The sequence below is a fragment of the Monodelphis domestica genome, chromosome 1 (assembly GCF_027887165.1).
Source record: "Monodelphis domestica isolate mMonDom1 chromosome 1, mMonDom1.pri, whole genome shotgun sequence".
Lineage (NCBI taxonomy): Eukaryota > Metazoa > Chordata > Mammalia > Didelphimorphia > Didelphidae > Monodelphis > Monodelphis domestica.
The window spans coordinates 210,295,941-210,314,052 of NC_077227.1; the positions used below are offsets into that span (position 1 = coordinate 210,295,941).

At 37.1% G+C, this 18,112-nt stretch overlaps 1 protein-coding gene across 1 annotated transcript in view; it reads left to right on the top strand.

Annotated features, from left to right (window-relative positions):
- The window catches only part of EGLN3 (egl-9 family hypoxia inducible factor 3), a 44,145-nt gene extending 26,189 nt beyond the window's left edge, over positions 1-17,956 (top strand). The window contains exons 2-5 of the mRNA XM_007472504.3: positions 6,574-6,693; positions 10,206-10,342; positions 11,534-11,607; positions 11,757-17,956. Coding sequence (XP_007472566.1) covers positions 6,574-6,693; positions 10,206-10,342; positions 11,534-11,607; positions 11,757-11,788 — 363 coding nt within the window. The 3' untranslated portion in view covers positions 11,789-17,956. The remainder of the gene's footprint in view (positions 1-6,573; positions 6,694-10,205; positions 10,343-11,533; positions 11,608-11,756) is intronic.
- Positions 17,957-18,112: the final 156 nt, after the last annotated feature.

The window sequence follows — 18,112 nt, forward strand, 5'->3', positions numbered from 1 at the left end:
GGGAATGCAGAGGGTAGCCTCCAGCTCCTCCAGCCATACTAAAAATGTTATCTCCATTCTGTAATGTCACCTTGGGAATTACATCTTTAATGGTGTTTGATTTTCTGGATTGGGGACTTGAGGCAAAGCTGTGATTCCAGCTGTGGACTGTAATCTCCTTGGACCTATACATGGTCTCTAAAGCCCCTTCCAACTCTATATACCCATGGTCCTGTGATATTGTGACCCATTTAGAGTACCTGGAGTTTGTTGCTGGTGTTCTTTATCATCTGCTAATCGAGCAAACCCTTAGCTATGGATTCACTATGAAGATGTATTCCAAGGGGCTAGATCAAAGACCCTGGTACTTATAGGCTGGGAGCACATGGCGTCACAAGAAGCACATGGCGTCACAAGAAAATAGTCCCACATCTTGTACTCTTGATTGTAGGTGAACATCTACTAATTATGTTATTTATTAGAAAGGCCATATGTGGCAAAACACTGGAAATCAATTCAGGGGATGCCCATTAATTGGGAAGTGGCTAAGTTGTGGCATATGATACCATGCTATAAGAAATGATAAGCAGGTTAATTCTTTTAAAACTTAGAAAAACCAACAAGAAATTGTGAAAAAGCAAAATGAGAACATTATCTATAGTTATAGAGTTAATTAATGTTTGAAGAATAACTTGGGGATGCAAACCTCTGGAGAAAGAATTGGAAAATAGAAACACAAAAGATGTGTACATTTTTGGTTTTTTTGTTAAGACCATGCAGAGTCAGCCATAGAAAGTTGGGCTGGGAGTAAAGAAAACCTCGGCTCATTTCTCACTTCTTACATGTAGATGGATGGATAAAGCATTTATTAAGCACCTACTATATACCAGGCTCTGTGCTAAACATTAAGGATGCAAATAAAATTGAGCATGAGAATCCTTGCATTAAGTAGCTTACCTTCCCAGTGAGGGTTGGGGAGACACAGACAGGAAACCTGAGGAAATAAAGGGATGGGTACCATATGGTATAGAGATGACCAGGAAGAGACCAGGATGCCTGGTTCTGGGCAATATAAGGCAAAAGCTTACCAATTAGCCAACTTTCCATTGGATGATATTTAGAGTTCCAATAGGAAGAAAATGAGCTGATGGCCAGAGTGCAGACAACATGATGTAGAGATGTCTTGGAAATATTGGGGAGGTCTGATTTGGAAGAAGTTATTGATGAGAGCTCACCTATCACAGCCTGGTGCCCAGGATGAGAGTCCAAAGTTCTGTTTGGGGGGCAGATAGTGATGATGGCCAGAGTTTAGAAAGTATCATAGGGAGATGGTGAAAAAGGACACATTAACTCAACTCTGGGTAAGTCATTTATCTTCTAGTACCCCAGGAAACTCACTAGCACTAAAACTTTCCTTATTGAGAATCCCCTCTGCCAGTAAAATAATAGATAACGTTCAAATCAACATGAACATTTTTTGTTAATTTCAAAAGGGATTTGGGGAAATTAAAAAAGTCACTAGCATCCTTGTAAGATTTTCTTTGTATGTTTGTCTCAAGGTAATCCAGGCACTTTGGCAAGGTTCTTATTGTCCTGAAGCTCTCTTCTCTGCTCTTTTCTATGCTCCCAATCCCATACACATACCTAGCTCAGGGAGGCAGAGATAGCAACTTAGTTGACCTCGGCTTTCTATGTTTGTAGTGGCCCTGAGCAGCAAGTTGGCACCCACCATGGCCAGTTATAAAAATAACATTCTGGCAGCTTGTTTGGACTTCTTGGGTTACTTTAGAACATGTTGGGAATTCTAGGTAAATAGCTGGAAATCCAGTCCTATATCTCCTATGGCACTGAGCCAGGCAACACTGATAAAACTGGATATAGTTTCAACAGGCTCTAGGAGACTCACAATGATTTCCTTTCATTGTTCAAGCTTTATTCAAATGACATCAGGTGCAAACTGGAAAGGATGAATATTTACCTTTGCAATCACTGGACCCAGGAATTTCCTCTCCCTTCCCATAAGACCTATGGGAATTTAGCCAAAATCTTAACGTCTGAAGTCTGAAAAAGGAAATACTGTGTGAAAAAAGCTTCCAATTTGGTGGTAAGATTCCTAGGAGATATTATATTTTGGTTTTTCAGTCTAGGTTAGGTCTTGTAATATAGAATATAATATACTAAATGGTATTCTGAAATTGTTCAATCACTTATACAAAAAACAGAATGTTGGACCTGGAAATGACCACAGAGCCTCTAGTCTAACCTAACCCATTATTTTCCTAAAGAGAAGATGCATAGGGTTAGTTCACAGAGCTAATTGGTGGCCAGAGTTTATATCTCCTGACTCTTTAAATTCAGTATTTTCTTCTTTTCATAATCATACCTCAAGGATTTTTAAAAAAAATTCTCTTTCTTTCTTACCTTGTCCCACCTACAGATAATCATGATAGGTGATTATGATTTGTGGTCATTATTTAGCCAAAGAAACTCCTGAAACAATCTACTAAACAGAGATTTAAAAATTTGTGTTATGATTCATTAGGCAGTAGTCTATGGACCCTTTCTCATTCTATCTTGAATTGCATAAAAAATAACAGAATTACATGAGGAAATCAATTATTTAATCATATCAAGATATAGTTAATAAAAAAAAAAAAGATGACAGTCCCCAGCTTAAGAATTAAGGGATGAAAAGGTTTGAAATGTAGTATCTATATCAAATGAATCTAAGATTTCTTAAAATATTAAAATGTGCCACCAACATTGTCAAAAGTTCTTAAAATAATAGATGTAGTCCAGATTGAAGTAGTAGTTGTTCTGCATTACTTATCTCCTTCCCTTATTGTTGTTGTTTATTCATTTCTGACCCTTTGTAATCCCATTTGGGGTTTTCTCACCTATCATACTACATTGGTTTGCCTTTTCCTTTTCCAGCTCATTTGATGGATAAGGAAACAGAGACAAACTAGAGTTAAATGATATTCCCAGAGTCACACACCTGGTAAGTGTCTGAGGCTAGATTTGAACCCAGGAAGATGAGTCTTCTTGGCTTCAGGCACAGCATTCATCTGTACCACTGCACCACCTACCAGCCATTTTTCCTTTGTTAGACATGGTCAATAGGGTTGCCCCCTTCCTCCAACAAAAGAGGGTCATGGAGGCATTTTTAAAAAAACTGAGAACAGAAAGCCTGAAAGAAAGCACCTATCTCCTTGGATTGTTGTGAGGATCAAAGGATAATAATCGTAAAGCACTCAGCACAGTGCTTGGCACATTATAAGAGCAGTGAAAATGTTAGCGATTATTATATCCCTTTAATTTTTCTGGGACAGCTTGGTGGTACAATGGATAGAGCACTGGGCTTATCAGGAAGACTTATATTTATGAGTTCACATCTAGCCTCAGACACTTACTAAACTGTGAGACCCTTGGCAAGTAATTTAGCCCTGTTTCATTGTTTCATTCCTCATCTCTCAATTGAGCTGGAGAAGGAAATGGCAGACCACTCCAGTAGCTTTCCTAAGAAAACTCTGAGTGGAATGACTAAGAGTCGGACCCAACTAAAAAAACAATTGATTCTTTCTAAAATGAGGTGATATTGTGAAGTAATGCATTCAATTTCTTGTATTTTAATTTCCATCCAAGGCAAAATTACTTTTGCATACTTATATTCTAATAGAAACAGAGTAGCAGGAAGCTGGGAGCATTCTCAATAGCTAACTCATGCTTTCTAAGTTCTCTTAAGTAAAAATGATTGGACAGATTGTGTTGGTTTCCCTTCTGTGCATTGAGCATAATCTTGGCCGTCTTCCCAATGATGGCAAGATGCCATTTGTCAGGAAATGTGACCAGAAGATTCTGCTATGTGTCTATACTCAAGGTTTTAAAATGGTTGAAGGAATTACTGATCTAGCTGGATATGAACTGAATTAAGAGGGAAAGGACTCTAGCCTGTGTTGCTAATTTATTTTCCTGACTCAGGATGTACAACTTCTTAATGATATATGCTTTAAAAAGAGGGGAAAAGTACGTTAAACATTTTCAGACACTGCTAATGTGGGAAATTTTTGCTTGATTATGCCTATTTGCTATATGGGTTTTCCTTTTTTCCCCCAGTGGGAGTGAGGAGTAGTAGTGATAGGTTTGCAAAAATAAAAGAAAGAGAGGAAAGAAGAAGGAAGGATAGTGCCTCACCCATTTTATTCCCTCCACACACTGCTATTTAGAGCAACCTAAATTTCTAAGGATAATGTACCAAAGAGGCTAGAAGGAACCAACAAAGAATGGTGCTTTAAAAGTTATAAATTGACTAGAAAGACTTACATGAACTGATGAAGAGTAAAGGGAGACCATTGTAAACAGTAATAGCAATATTGTATGGTGATCTATTGTGAATAACAACTATTCTCATCAAAACAATGATCCAAGATAACCTCAAAGGACACATGTTGAAAAATGATAGCCACCTCTAGAGAAAGAATTAGTAGATCCCAAATGTGATTAAATTAGACCATTTTATTTTCTTCTATGTTTTTAAAAAATGTATCTTTTCCCATAAAATGGTGAATTTAGCTTTGTATGATAGAACTCATATAACCAGAATGATTACCATCCTGAGAAGGGCGAGGAACCCAAAATGTTAAAAACAAATGCCAAAAATTGTTTTTACACATAATTAGGAAAAAAAATAAAATTTTACTGAAGTATTAAAAAAATAAAAAAGGAGGAATGTTTTTTTTTAAAAAGAAAGTTGCAGGTTGAATTTATAATATACTTAAAAAGAAAAAGAAATGTTGTTATGCTGCGACTTAATTTCATGTACAATCCTCTTATATTCTTTTTTGTTTATGGAAATGTTCCTTTTAGTTGATATTTGCTATGTTCAGAAGTTTAAAATTAATTTAAAAATATTTACTATGAAGAACAGGTCTGATTCTTAGCAGCATCTTTTTCTCCATCCTCTGCATAAGTTTTCTATGACATCATCAAGTTTTTGTTGTCTAGTAATTCACATTCGGTTTGGTGCTTGCCTTCTGGTTCTCCAGGAGAGCCAGAAGCGTCTTGACTATCTGAAAACAATTAACAGGAAAAAACTAACTAGGTGACATTACTAACATTAAAATTAACTAGTCATGACATCGTTCCCAACTAACTTTCTTGCCCTCTTTCTCCTGTCTTGAGCCCTGCTCAGAGTAAATCTGGTTTTTTCAATAAGTAAAAAATGATAGTCGATAATTTGGTTTCCCCATCTCTTTGTCCATTAGTGGCATGTGACATCTCTAGAATTCCAGGGCATTTAAAAATAGCACTTTAAAAAATGACATTTAAAATAATGGTGGATTGTTCATTGATTGGTAAACTTGTTGATTTAACTTTGATTTTATCTTGCAATTGCTTTATTAAGGAGAAATTAAAGCCCAAAGGTTTATGTTAGGTGATCATAGAGCCGCCTTCTTTTTCCTCATCTATAAAATGAAGAGATCAGATGAAATTGCTCCTTAAGGTTCCTTTCTAGATCTAAACCTGTATTCCTAGGACTTTTAGAGTTTGGTGAAAGACTGTTAGTACTTTTAAAAAATATAAATTTAAATAAAAAAACTAACAAGGATTTATTTTTCTTTCTCTTCTATGTCCTCTCTACCCCCATTCACAAATGTTTTATGTATATTTATCTTAGTTGATATTCAACCTGTGAACCAATAAATAGCACAACTATTACCTTACATTTTTACAGATGAGGAAACGGAGTCTCAACCATTGTCCAGTAGAGTAGTTACTAAATAATGGATATGTGACTTAAAATCTTGCCCCTTTTTCTAGTATATCAAACTATTTTTAGTCCTTTTTGGTGCTGTGGACCTACTTTAGAAGTTAGCTTCAGAATAGGAAATCTCACAAAAAACACCTGAATGATTTGTAGAAGCTCTCTTAGTGATGATGCACACTGGGTTCCCAGGACTTCTGGATGCTGCTTTCTCCTTTTTATGTCCTGCCTGTGCATGAGTCTCAAACAAGACATTCTTCCCTTTTGAATTCCTTAGAATGGCATATAGTCCTTGACTGTTGCATGTCTAGTACAGTATTCCTTGCTCACTTGGGCACCTCATTCTTTCACTTCCTTCCAAGATTGCCAGCTGAAAAGAGACTGCCTTTGATTATAAGTTTAGAAAATAGCATTGAGGAAAGTGGGTTTATGAATGAGTTGAGTTTTTTCTAGGCTGAAAATTCTGTATCAAAAGAGAATTAGAACAGCTGCAGCTACTTGCCAAAGACAAAAGAGTATAAAGGATATTGCACAAGTCCAAATTCAGTAAAACTTAGAAGTTCATGGAGACTTTTGGGAAACCATATAGTAATAGAATTCTGTTTGGAGGACCCATTAGGTTGTGTCAGTAACTATTTATCTCTGAGTTTCTCTGTACCATGATGTGTAATCCATGCCCCTTTTATTTGTTTTCTTTTCCCATTTGAATATAAACTCCTTGAGGGCAGGGACTGTCTTGCTCAATTTTATTATATTATTAGTGGTTTAATTAGCACCTGACACATAGCAAGCCCTTCATAAATACTTTATCTCTTTCATCTACCTATTAGGCAATGGTGGCTTGCTATCCTGGGAATGGCACTGGTTATGTTCGACATGTAGACAACCCCAATGGAGATGGGCGCTGCATCACCTGCATCTACTATCTGAACAAGAACTGGGATTCCAAGGTATGTCAGGGACTTTTTGGAGTATGTATAAATGTGCATTGAGATCTAGGCATGGGGAGGTGATTATGCTAAGAAGTTTGAGGGGAGAAGTTATATAATTCAAAAAAAAGAGAAAACTTCAAAAATACTAAGATGTTCATTTCTTCCATAATATTTTTGGGGAAATTGTTTCTCTGCCCCCCCAAATTCTGGACTAAAGGAGCTAAAATGAAAATAATGGTTCTAAAGTAGAATCAGCCCCCCAAAAACCTCACCCCAGATTACTTGTCTCTTAGAGCAGAAGAATCAAACTTTGAGCCCAACCAGAGCTGACGTGACTTAGACTGCTGAAACCTAATTAGTAGCAACAAAATACACTTTTCCTCCCAGCAGCAATACTGAGAGAGTTTCACAAAACTGATGCTCTAGGATATAAAAGCATCCCCAAGAGAGAATTTCCCACACAGCCTCTCTCACACAGAATGAAATATCTCATCAGTGGCCACTTGCCATGGCTTATCAAAGAGTATGAACTCCAGGGGAGTCTTGGCTTATTTTATATATTTGACAATGTGTATAATGTGTGTGTACGCTTATCCAGATTTAAAAACCAGTGTATCTGGATTGAGGTATTTTTGAAAATTCAAGGATGATTTAGTAGTTTGGGAAGTGAGGGAATTATTCCAGCTTATTTGGCTTCTGAACTTTCAGCATCCCTACTTCCTGTCAGTTGAGGTCAGACACAGGCTGCCTTAGAGAAGTTCTAAGGTTTTTGTTTGGGGGCCAGAGAGACTATTAAACCAGCAAGAAAAACATGAATGGATGAAAATACTAGGGGAAAGTTCATCTCTTCCATCTTGGCTTTCCTTCCCCCAACATGCTGAGGCCAAAGTGTGTCCTTGAACACATCAGATTTTGAAAGAGTAATAATTTTTAAAAAATTTAATTGGTAGTGGCATCATGACATTTTGGAGAGAGAATGGGTCATGAAGCCAATAACACCTAAGTTCAAATCTTGCCTGTTATACTTACTAACTTTGTTTCCCCAAATATCACAACCTCTCAGTATTCTAGGTAACTCATAAAGACTTTTTTTTTTCTTATAAAGTCCATTCAATTGCAGAGGAGGTGCCAACCTACATTGGTAGGAGGAGTTTCCTCACCAGTAGTTGCCCATCATTAATGAAACCACAAATCTTTTCCTTCTTCCAATCAAACATGATACTTTTTTCCCCCCTTTTAAACATTATTTTATTTGGTCATTTTCAAACATTATTCATTGGAAAAAAAAAAGATAATATTCTTTTCCTCCCCCCTCCCACCACCCTCCCATAGCTGACGCGCATTTCCACTGGGTATCATATGTGTCCTTGATTCGAACCCATTTCCATGTTGTTGGTATTTGCATTAGGGTATTCATTTAGACTCTCTCCTCAATCATATCCCCTCAACCCCTATAGTCAAGCAATTGCTTTTCCTCGGTGTTTTTACTCCCACAGTTTGTCCTCTGCTTGTGGATAGTGTTTTTTCTCCAAGATCCCTGCAGATTGTTCAGGGACATTGCATTGACATTAATGGAGAAGTCCATTATGTTCCATTGAACCACAGTGTATCAGTCTCTGTGTACAATGTTTTCCTGGTTCTGTTCCTCTCGCTCTGCATCACTTCCTGGAGGTTGTTCCAGTCTCCATGGAATTCCTCCACTTTATTATTCCTTTTAGCACAATAGTATTCCATCACCAACATATACCACAATTTGGTCAGCCATTCCCCAATTGAAGGGCATCCCCTCATTTTCCAGTTTTTGGCCACCACAAAGAGTGCAGCTATGAATATTCTTGTACAAGTTTTTTTTCCTTATTATCTCTTTGGGGTACAAACCCAGCAGTGCTATGGCTGGATCAAAGGGCAGACAGTCTTTTAGCGCCCTTTGGGCATACTTCCAAATTGCCCTCCAGAATGGTTGGATCAATTCACAACTCCACCAGCAATGAATTAATGTCCTGACTTTGCACAGCATTTATTACTTTCCTTTGCTGTCATGTTAGCCAATCTGCTAGGTGTGAGGTGATACCTCAGAGTTGTTTTGATTTGCATCTCTCCGATTATCAGAGATTTAGAGCACTTTTTCATGTGCTTATTAATAGTTTTTATTTCTTTGGCTGAAAACTGCCTATTCATGTCCCTTGCCCATTTATCAATTGGGGAATGGATTGATTTTTTGTACAATTGATTTAGCTCTTTATAGATTTGAATAATTAGACCTTTGTCAGAGGATTTTGTTATAAAGATTGTTTCCCGATTTGTTGCTTCCCTTCTAATTTTGGTTACATTGGTTTTGTTTGTACAAAAACTTTTTAATTTGATGTAGTCAAAATTGTTTATTTTACATTTTGTGACTCTTTTAAGGTCTTGCTTGGTTTTAAAGTCTTTCCCTTCCCAAAGGTCTGACATGTTTACTATTCTGTGTTTGCCTAGTTTACTTATAGTTTCCTTCTTTATGTTCAAGTCATTCACCCATTCTGAGTTTATCTTGGTGTAGGGTGTGAGGTATTGATCCAAACCTAATCTTTCCCACACTGTCTTCCAGTTTTCCCAGCAGTTTTTGTCAAATAGTGGATTTTTGTCCCAAAAGCTGGAATCTTTGGGTTTGTCATAGACTGTCTTGCTGGGGTCACTTACCCCAAGTCTATTCCACTGGTCCTCCTTTCTGTCTCTTAGCCAGTACCAAATTGCTTTGATGACCACTGCTTTATAGTATAGTTTGAGATCTGAGACTGCAAGGCCTCCTTCCTTTGTATTTTTTTTTTTCATTATTTCTCTGGATATCCTTGATCCTTTGGTCTTCCAAATGAACTTTGTTATGTTTTTTTCTAATTCAGTAAAAAATTTTTTTGGAAGTTCAATGGGTATGGCACTAAATAGATAGATAAGTTTGGGTAGGATGGTCATTTTTATTATATTGGCTTGTCCTACCCATGAGCAGTTAATGTTTTTCCAATTGCTCAAGTCTAGTTTTAGTTGTGTGAAGAGTGTTTTGTAGTTGTGTTCATATAGTTCCTGGGTTTGTCTTGGGAGATAGATTCCTAAGTATTTTATTTTGTCTAAGGTGATTTTGAATGGGATTTCTCTTTCTAATTCTTGCTGCTGAGCTGCAAACATGATACTTTTAAATGCCTCAAATTATCTTATGATTATCCTTAAAGATCTTCAAATAGCACTACATTTAGAAGTTTAAGAACCTCAAAATATTTTACTTCTATTTACCCGTTTATAACATTGTCATTCAGTGTCTAGTACAGGAAAATGAAAAGATTTAGCTAAGGTCATAAATAGGCAAATGGTGTAGCCTTCCTTCCAATGGAGAATGTGTGTGTGTGCACATGCACATGTGTGTGCTCGAGCTCCAACTTGGAATGGAATAGAATAGGGGAATCTGACTCCCCGTTCCTCATCAATAGTGGGTTGATATGTTCATCCCAGCTGGTGAATTATATCTCTGCTCAGGAAGTAACCTTTATTTTGTTTTTCAGCTACACGGTGGGATCCTTCGAATATTCCCTGAAGGAAAGTCCTTCATAGCAGATGTGGAACCTATTTTCGACCGGCTACTTTTCTTCTGGTCAGATCGGAGGAACCCACATGAAGTACAACCTTCTTACGCTACAAGGTAAAATGTTAAGAATGACAGATACTCCCAAGGGCAGATTTTCTTCTGGAATAACCAAAGCATCATTTCCAAACAGAATCATATCTCTTTGTTTTTATTGTTAAGGGCAAGAAAGATCTGTAGGTACCTAACCTAGTTCAACCTTTCCTCCCTCCCTCCTCTCATGTTACAGATGAAGAAACTAAGACCTTTATTTGACTTTCCTGTATGACCTTGAGTAGCTTATCACACTATAGTAATTTTCTCATATCGATTATGTTTAAAGGGAAAATTTTAGATATCTAGGCAAGAGAAAACCAAAACTTTGGATTTGAAATGCTCATTAATTCTACGACTTAAAGTTAGTAGGAATAACAGTTTCTCTCTAATTCTCCCATAGACACCTCTTTTTGGGGGGAGGTGGAGGCAAATCCAAAGGGAATATCATGTAAAATTTTCAAAAAATTTATTTTGTTTTGGGTGGTACCATAGTACCCTTAAATAATACAAACCCGCAAATCCCGACTTGTGCCAAAGGTAAACATTTAAGCAAAAAGCATGTTATATTAGCTCCATTCTCATTCTATCTAGTCCAGTCCCCACTTTTTTACATATGAGGAAATGGAGGCCCAAGAACACTAAATGCTGACTGTATATTGTGTGGTCTTTAGCTTGGAATAGAGAATAGGAAAATCAGACTCTTATCAGTGATAGGTTATATGCTCATAGTTTTACACAGTAGGTTCTGGCAAATCCAGGGTGAAAATCCAGATCGCCTGGCTTCTAGTTGTCAAATGTGTTTTCTACAAATAGCTAGTGATACCCCAGACCACTACTAATCTGTTTCAGGGCTAATAAACCTATAACAATTAGTTGTCAGCCTTTTGAGAAAACAATGATGTAGAAATGATAGTACAGTAGTTCTTTAACTATACTCTCAGAAACTCAAAACACTTACGGTTATGATAGGTTATTCTATTATAGGTTAAGGGGAAATAACAGCAGATTTGCTAAAGGTTGAGAATTTTAAATCTGATAGTAAATATAAGTAAACCTAAAATGGATCTTTTAAAAGTAAAATTATATTTTTTCTACTGGAGTTTGATTTTCTTTTAAAAATATTTTTATTAGTGTTTGGTCTTCAAAGCATATGAATATTGTTACTCTTCTCCCCAATTTTCATCTAAATTTCATTTCCCTTGTCTTTCATAGATATGCTATGACTGTTTGGTACTTTGATGCAGAGGAAAGAGCAGAAGCCAAAAAGAAATTCAGGAATCTAATTGGTAAGTCTTCCAAGTTTTTGCAAAGAAAAGTTGCTCAGTCTTTTTAATTATGTAGGTTGATCTGTATACCTCTCTTCCCCTCCTTCTCAGATAACAGTGGTAGAATCCAGTTTCCTAACTTCCAATTCTTGTTTCTGTTGCCAATACAGGGAAAACGGAAACCTCCCGAAATGAGGACTGACTTGGAGATCAGTTGGCACTGTTCTTCTCAGAAACACAGTTCCTGAATTCTCTGCAAGCAATTAGATCCAAAGATGACCTCTTCATTGACTCGGGAAGGATATTCTTTCCCATATGCTAGAAATGCACCATTTGTGTCTCTTATCTTGCCTGTGGTACTCAGCATTCTTCTGCCAGGACTATATCCATCTCCAGACATTCTCTGTGACTTTGGAAGAACTCAAAGACTTACCTATTCCAGAAATATTGTTGAGCAACGACCTGTTCAACAAGTTTAGTAAATGACTTTTTGGCTCCACCAGTTGTAAAGATGATGAACATGGAAATCTAGGGGAGGGAACAAATCTTATTTGCACTTTATGTAAACTTTTTTGGATTGAAAGAAAGCTTTGCCAAGAAATGTTGCCTCTGGAAGTAATTTGAGGGGTTGACCTAAGGAAACAGTTTAGTGTTCTTAGTACACCGCTCAGCTAGACATAATGTAGGGCTGTTGGACAGACTTTCTATAGCATTAGCTCAAGTTTATGTTTTTTCACTGTCTCTACAAAGGGCTGTCCTTGTCATTGTAATACATTCACATAAACCTTGTTGGCTGTTCTAATTTTGTTCCTTCTTTCTAGTCTTGGAAGTAAAGTTTCTTGCTTCTGCTCAAGTTGGGTGAAAGTATCAATCTTGGATGAGATAAGAGTACCATTTACTTCTCTTTTTATTTTCTTCCCTCAAGAGATTGGTTCCTCCTCAGCAGTCTAGTCAAGGTTGGAGGTTAACCACTATTATACTGTTTCTTTAATAAGGTAGAGCTTTGGATCCAAAGGGAAGCATCTATCTGGACCTTAGAACCAATCTATAAGTATGTAAAAACAAACCAACAAACAGACAGATTGGCAGTTAAATAACTCATGCCTTATTGTACAAAACAAATTCCTACATTGGCTGTATTTCAAATTATACTTCTCTTCTTTGAAACGTCATTTCTCTGTCAAGAGGTAGACAGTAGCATAGTTCCATTGAGTCAGACTTTATATGTGTGTTCACTTGTTCTGGTGGGGAAGAGAGCTCAAGAGAATTAGCTATGTCTTCTTCTTTTAAATAAATGAGGCCATACTCTTTTGAGAAAGTGGGGTAAGAAATAATATCTACATTTCAAAAAGAAAATAGAAATAAAAAATTCCTGGAAAAAACCCCCAACAACTATGTCGAGTCATTTGACTCTGCCTCTCCCCACAAGCTTTCATTCCTACAACCAGCTTTTTGGTTAGTCCTTGCTACCTCAGTCTCACTCCTGTTGTCAGTGTTATAGAGGTCATTTTCATTTACAGAGGTATAATAATGAAATTGTGAAAAAAAATGTGTTCTCTATGATTGAGGAAACACTTTTCATCATCCTAAGCCCCCATATCACATACCACCATGGCATTTCTTCACCTTTATCTGGAACACCTTCAGTGTTCCCTTTTGTGTCTTGGAATTGTCTCATTTCCCTACCTATACAGTGAAGAAGGAAAATGGGAAATACTTTTATTTTCTTTGGATAGGAATGTTAGATTTGGGGGAGAAAAATGAAAATTTAGCTTTGCCTTTCAAATGATGGTTAAAAAACCTCAGGCAAGTGTAATCACCACCTGCCCCACATCTTTTCCATATGGAACTCTGGATGATTACAAAATGTGTTCCTTTATCCTGCCTTTTGTCACCTTGTGTGTGTGTGTGTACACAGTTTTCTACCAGGTTATATTTGTGAACCCAGAACCTCAGTTCTAGAAATCTTTGGAGTCATGATTAGTTTGGAGAATGAAACTGATCTTATTTTCCCCAAGTGTTGTGTAGAATAGGCTGTGAACCACTATTGGTTGGAAGATTAAACACACAGGATTTCTCTCCACTATGTTGGATCATGAAGAATATAAACTTCTCACTGATGGATATAGCTTCAGTTGCACTAAGATAGATCTCTGAGAAAAATGGGAAAGATGACAATGAGAGAAAAGGTGGTTTACCAGCTATCCTGGTGACCAACAGTAACTTTGTGTTTTGAAGCTGACTGTTTTGATTTGGAGTTTTTTTCCTTTTTTTTTTTGGCAGTAGACTAGAACCGTGACTTCATCAGTATAGAGAAATCCTAGTCAGGAATTTCCTCTGGGTGATAGAATGCAAGACTTAGAGTCAGGAAGATCATTCTGAGTTCAAATCTGAACTCAGATCCTTACTCGCTGGGTGGCCCTGGACAAGACATTTTAACCCTGTTTGTCTCAGTTTCCTCCTATCTCAAATGAATTTGAAAAGGAAATGAAGACTCATGAAGAGTTGGACATGACTGAATTGTCTCTTATAGCCTTAGTTTCTGGGGGCATCAATAGGTTAAGTGACTTTTCGCCAGTCACAAAAGCCTCTATTTCCTAAAGGTAGCAGAGAAGCCTACAAAACTACTTTTAAGCCTTTCACCACTCTTCCTCAAGTCCACTTATGGGGCATATGATTTCTAGGAGTAAATTCTGATTGATTGAGTAGTAGGATATTAAAACTGGTGTAGCCTTGCCCTGGAACTTCCACTATTTTTGCAAGTTTTTAAAAAAATTCTTCAAAGTCTGACTTTTAAATCTTAATCTAAACCCTTGGGAGAAAGGTACTATATATACAGTCTAGTGTTGAAGAAGTAATCTATTTTATCCTCGGCTAATTTGTATGTCTGAATTATCCTCCTAGAAATCAAGCCCAGATTAGACTGAAGATAAAACCATGTACCCAGGGACTGTTTTTTTGATATTCCCTTAGCCCCTTTGTTTGGGAAGGACTGAAAACTGCCAATGGAAAGTAATTTGGTGAATAATCAGATCAATTGCATGTGTATTACTGGCAATAGAAATGTTAAGAGCCTTCCTAAGCATTACATCATCTAAATATGGCAGGATTGTCCTTAGCAGTAGATTGGATTTCAATCCAAAGATCCAATTTTATGGGAGTAAAAAGTCTTACTTCAGTTTGGTAAATAGATCTACAGTAGAGTTGTTAATACCAATTAAATGCAGAGCTGTCTAAATTATGGATCATCTGTTTGAACCTGATATCTTTTCCTTTTTAAATTACTCTGGCTTTTTAATAGCAGAATTGTCCTTATTTAGTTGAAATATTTCCTTTAAAAGAAGTAGTGGTAGGTTAGATGTCCACAAAAGAGTCAGTAGTCCTTAGAAAATAGCTCTTATATAGATATTTAAGGTGGTTTCTTTTCTAAAGAGTTGACTGATCAATTAAATGATCAATTGGGATGAGGAGATCCCCAAAATGGTCTTGGCTTTTTTAGTATTAGAACTTGAGTTGACAGAGGGAATGGTCAGCTATGTGGCTCTAGCGTATCTCAGAATTAAAAGAATGTCAAGTCTTAAGTAATTACTTTAAAGACAGGAATTGCCTGGTGTTCTACTCCCCAGCCCTATTAAAAAAGTAGCTGACACATTTAAAGAATTATCAAAGAAATCTTTTTAACTCATTCTACCATCTCCAAATGTGCAATTCCTCAAATGTGAATTTCTGCTGCCAATGTGAGCAGGGCAAAGGATAAATCTTTCCAATATGAGAATGGATTTAGGGTTATCCATCTATCAATTCCTACCTGATAAATGCCATAGAAGCAGCTCTAGTGGAGACATGAGTCCTCAAATCTTGAGGTTGGAAGAGGTACCTTTGAGATCATCTAGCCCCCCCATTCCCATCTTCAAGATGAGGAAACAAACACCTAGAGAAGTTGAAATGAATCCTATAGTCCCTTTGGGCAGCTAGGTGGCACAATGGATAAAATGTCAGACCTGAAGTAAGGAAGACTTCAAATCTGGCCTCAGTCACATACTAGCTGGGTGACCCTGGGCAAGTCATTTTAATCCCATTTGCCTCAGTTTCCTCATCTTTCAAATGATCTGGAGAAGGAAATGGCAAACCACTCCAGTATCTTTGCCAAGAAAATCCCAAATGGGGTCACCAATAATAGGACATGACTGAAAAAATGACTGAAACAAGAACAAATCTGACCCTTTGCTCTTTGTCTTTGGACAACTTTGGAATGACTGGTTTCAGTAATTTGAAGAGCAACACACTTTTTAAAAGGACTTTCAGCTGCCTTTTCCTTGATATTATCTTTTTAAGGTTAACTCTGGGAACAGAGATCTTTACTTGGGGTCCATGAATTTAAAAAAGAATTTTGATAACTTTCAGTAGGATTGATATTTTTGTGCATATTTTTTATTTTGGATATTTAAAAACATCCTTAGACCAACCTACTAAGGGGACTATAAGATAAAAAAAAGTTAGGGTCCCTGATTTAGAAGAGCAAGGTCACATATATCTGTATATTAAATAAATAAAAATTAGTATGAACTACAACAGAAAAAAGTGCAAAATGTTTTTTTTGCTTGTTTGTTTACTGAGAACATCTAGTGCTTCTGAGGAGTCTGAGAAAACCTTGTCTCAAAGGAATCATAGTTTGAAAGGAATATTAGAAGGTATCTAGGTCATTCTTGCCAGTTGAGCCTCTGTGAGCAGAAGAGGGGAGAAAGTGTTGAGGGGATGATTACCCCACAATTAGCTTGGGGTTCAAATCCAGGATCAATGACTGAACCCAGCAGGCATTTTTAGTCAGTATTTCAGTGTTCTTATAACAACATTTGGAGGGAAGTAGCTAAAGTTCAATTCCATGTTGGTATGAGACTAAGGGGGTGGGGGGAGAATGATGATTTTTGCCTAAGCCCACACAACAAATAAGCACCCCCAGTATTTGGCACAATATCTGTATAGTAGATTACGTAGTAGATTTGATTGATTGATTGAGGTAGGGTCCTAAAGTAAAGTCTGAATTCTCAGTCCAGTGTGCTTTTAACTATACGCCATGCCATCCTGTTGCCCAAGTTAATTTGTAAAGTTGTACCATAAACCTATCCAGGGACCACATGAGGCTGAGGGGGAGAATTTTCAGTGGAAAGGAGATGATCCTCCAAGAGATAGAGCATCTCTCGGCTGGAGCTGAACATTATCAGCCCCTCTATTGGATTCTGGGCATTAGCTGTAAGGTGTGAACACACACATCATAGCTAAGTGGCACTTGCCATCTGGAGTAAAAACATTTGTGGTTTCCCTACTATATTGAATTTGGAGCCCTCCCTTAGGCACTACAATGAGTTTGAACATTGGTTCTGTCATATTGCTATTCTTTGTAAGAGAGGAAAATAGAGTGCCTTGATATGAGGAAAGGATATATTCCCCTCTTCCCCTTTAAAAAAAAATCCATGCTTTTCCATTTAGGATCTATGGGTACATAAGCTAGGAAAAGAGATCTATGTCCTGAGGCAGTGTTTCCTCTTCAGATGGATCCTCCAAGTAGGCAGAGTCTCAATCCTTTTGCTCTCTTTGTTTCTATCCCTCCAGGGACCATTGTGGAAAGACTGAATTCTGGGGATGTGATGGAGAGCTCCAAACACTTGTTTTTCAGAGGCTTCCTTTTCCTTGTACTTTTGTAAGATTGACTTTAGAACAGAGGTTGTTAACTTGGAGTCCTTGGACAGATTTTAGTGGGTCTGTGAATTTATGGGGAAATTTACATCTTTATTTTCACTAAACTCTAAAATTTGGCATTCCTTCAATTATGAATTTTAAAAACAGTTCTGAGGATGGGTCCATATCCTCCATCAGACTGCCACTGATGTTCATGATGTAACAAAAGTTAAGAACCCCTGGACTGGAAAAATACTTAAAGACCCTCATCAACTATTTGAAGGTTTTTTTTTTTTTTTTAGCTCTTCAGTATATTCTGAAAGTTGAAATATGGCCCCTAGCTCCTCTTTTTTTCTTTTTTTTTTAAATTTCCTTTTAGCAATTTTCCTGACCTTGCTGTAGTAGAATGCTTTGGAAAATAGTTGCTGTTTTTTGTATCACTCACAGGTAAATAATCTTCCATTCATTTCAGTGCTTGAGTATTTTCAGAAAAATCTATAAAGACCACTTTGTGATTTCAAAAGGGACAAAGCCTGCCTGGGGCTGTGTGTGTGTGCTGGTCACCACCACCTTTGGATTGTGGCTGATTAAATGTGTCTATGTTGCCCTTACCAAACCCTACAGGTTGACTTAAATTGTGAAATGAAATCACTTCCGTACTTCAAGAATCAATAAACACTGGGTTATGTTCAAATCTGTGTTTAAGCCCCTTGTTTTTAATGCTCGTTTCTTGAGGGGGAAGTTGCATTTTTAAATTTTCAGTTCCAAATTTTTTTCCTCTCCACCTCCCTCACCCTTTGATAAGGCCAATAGATATCCATTACACATGTGAAGTCTTGCAAAACATATT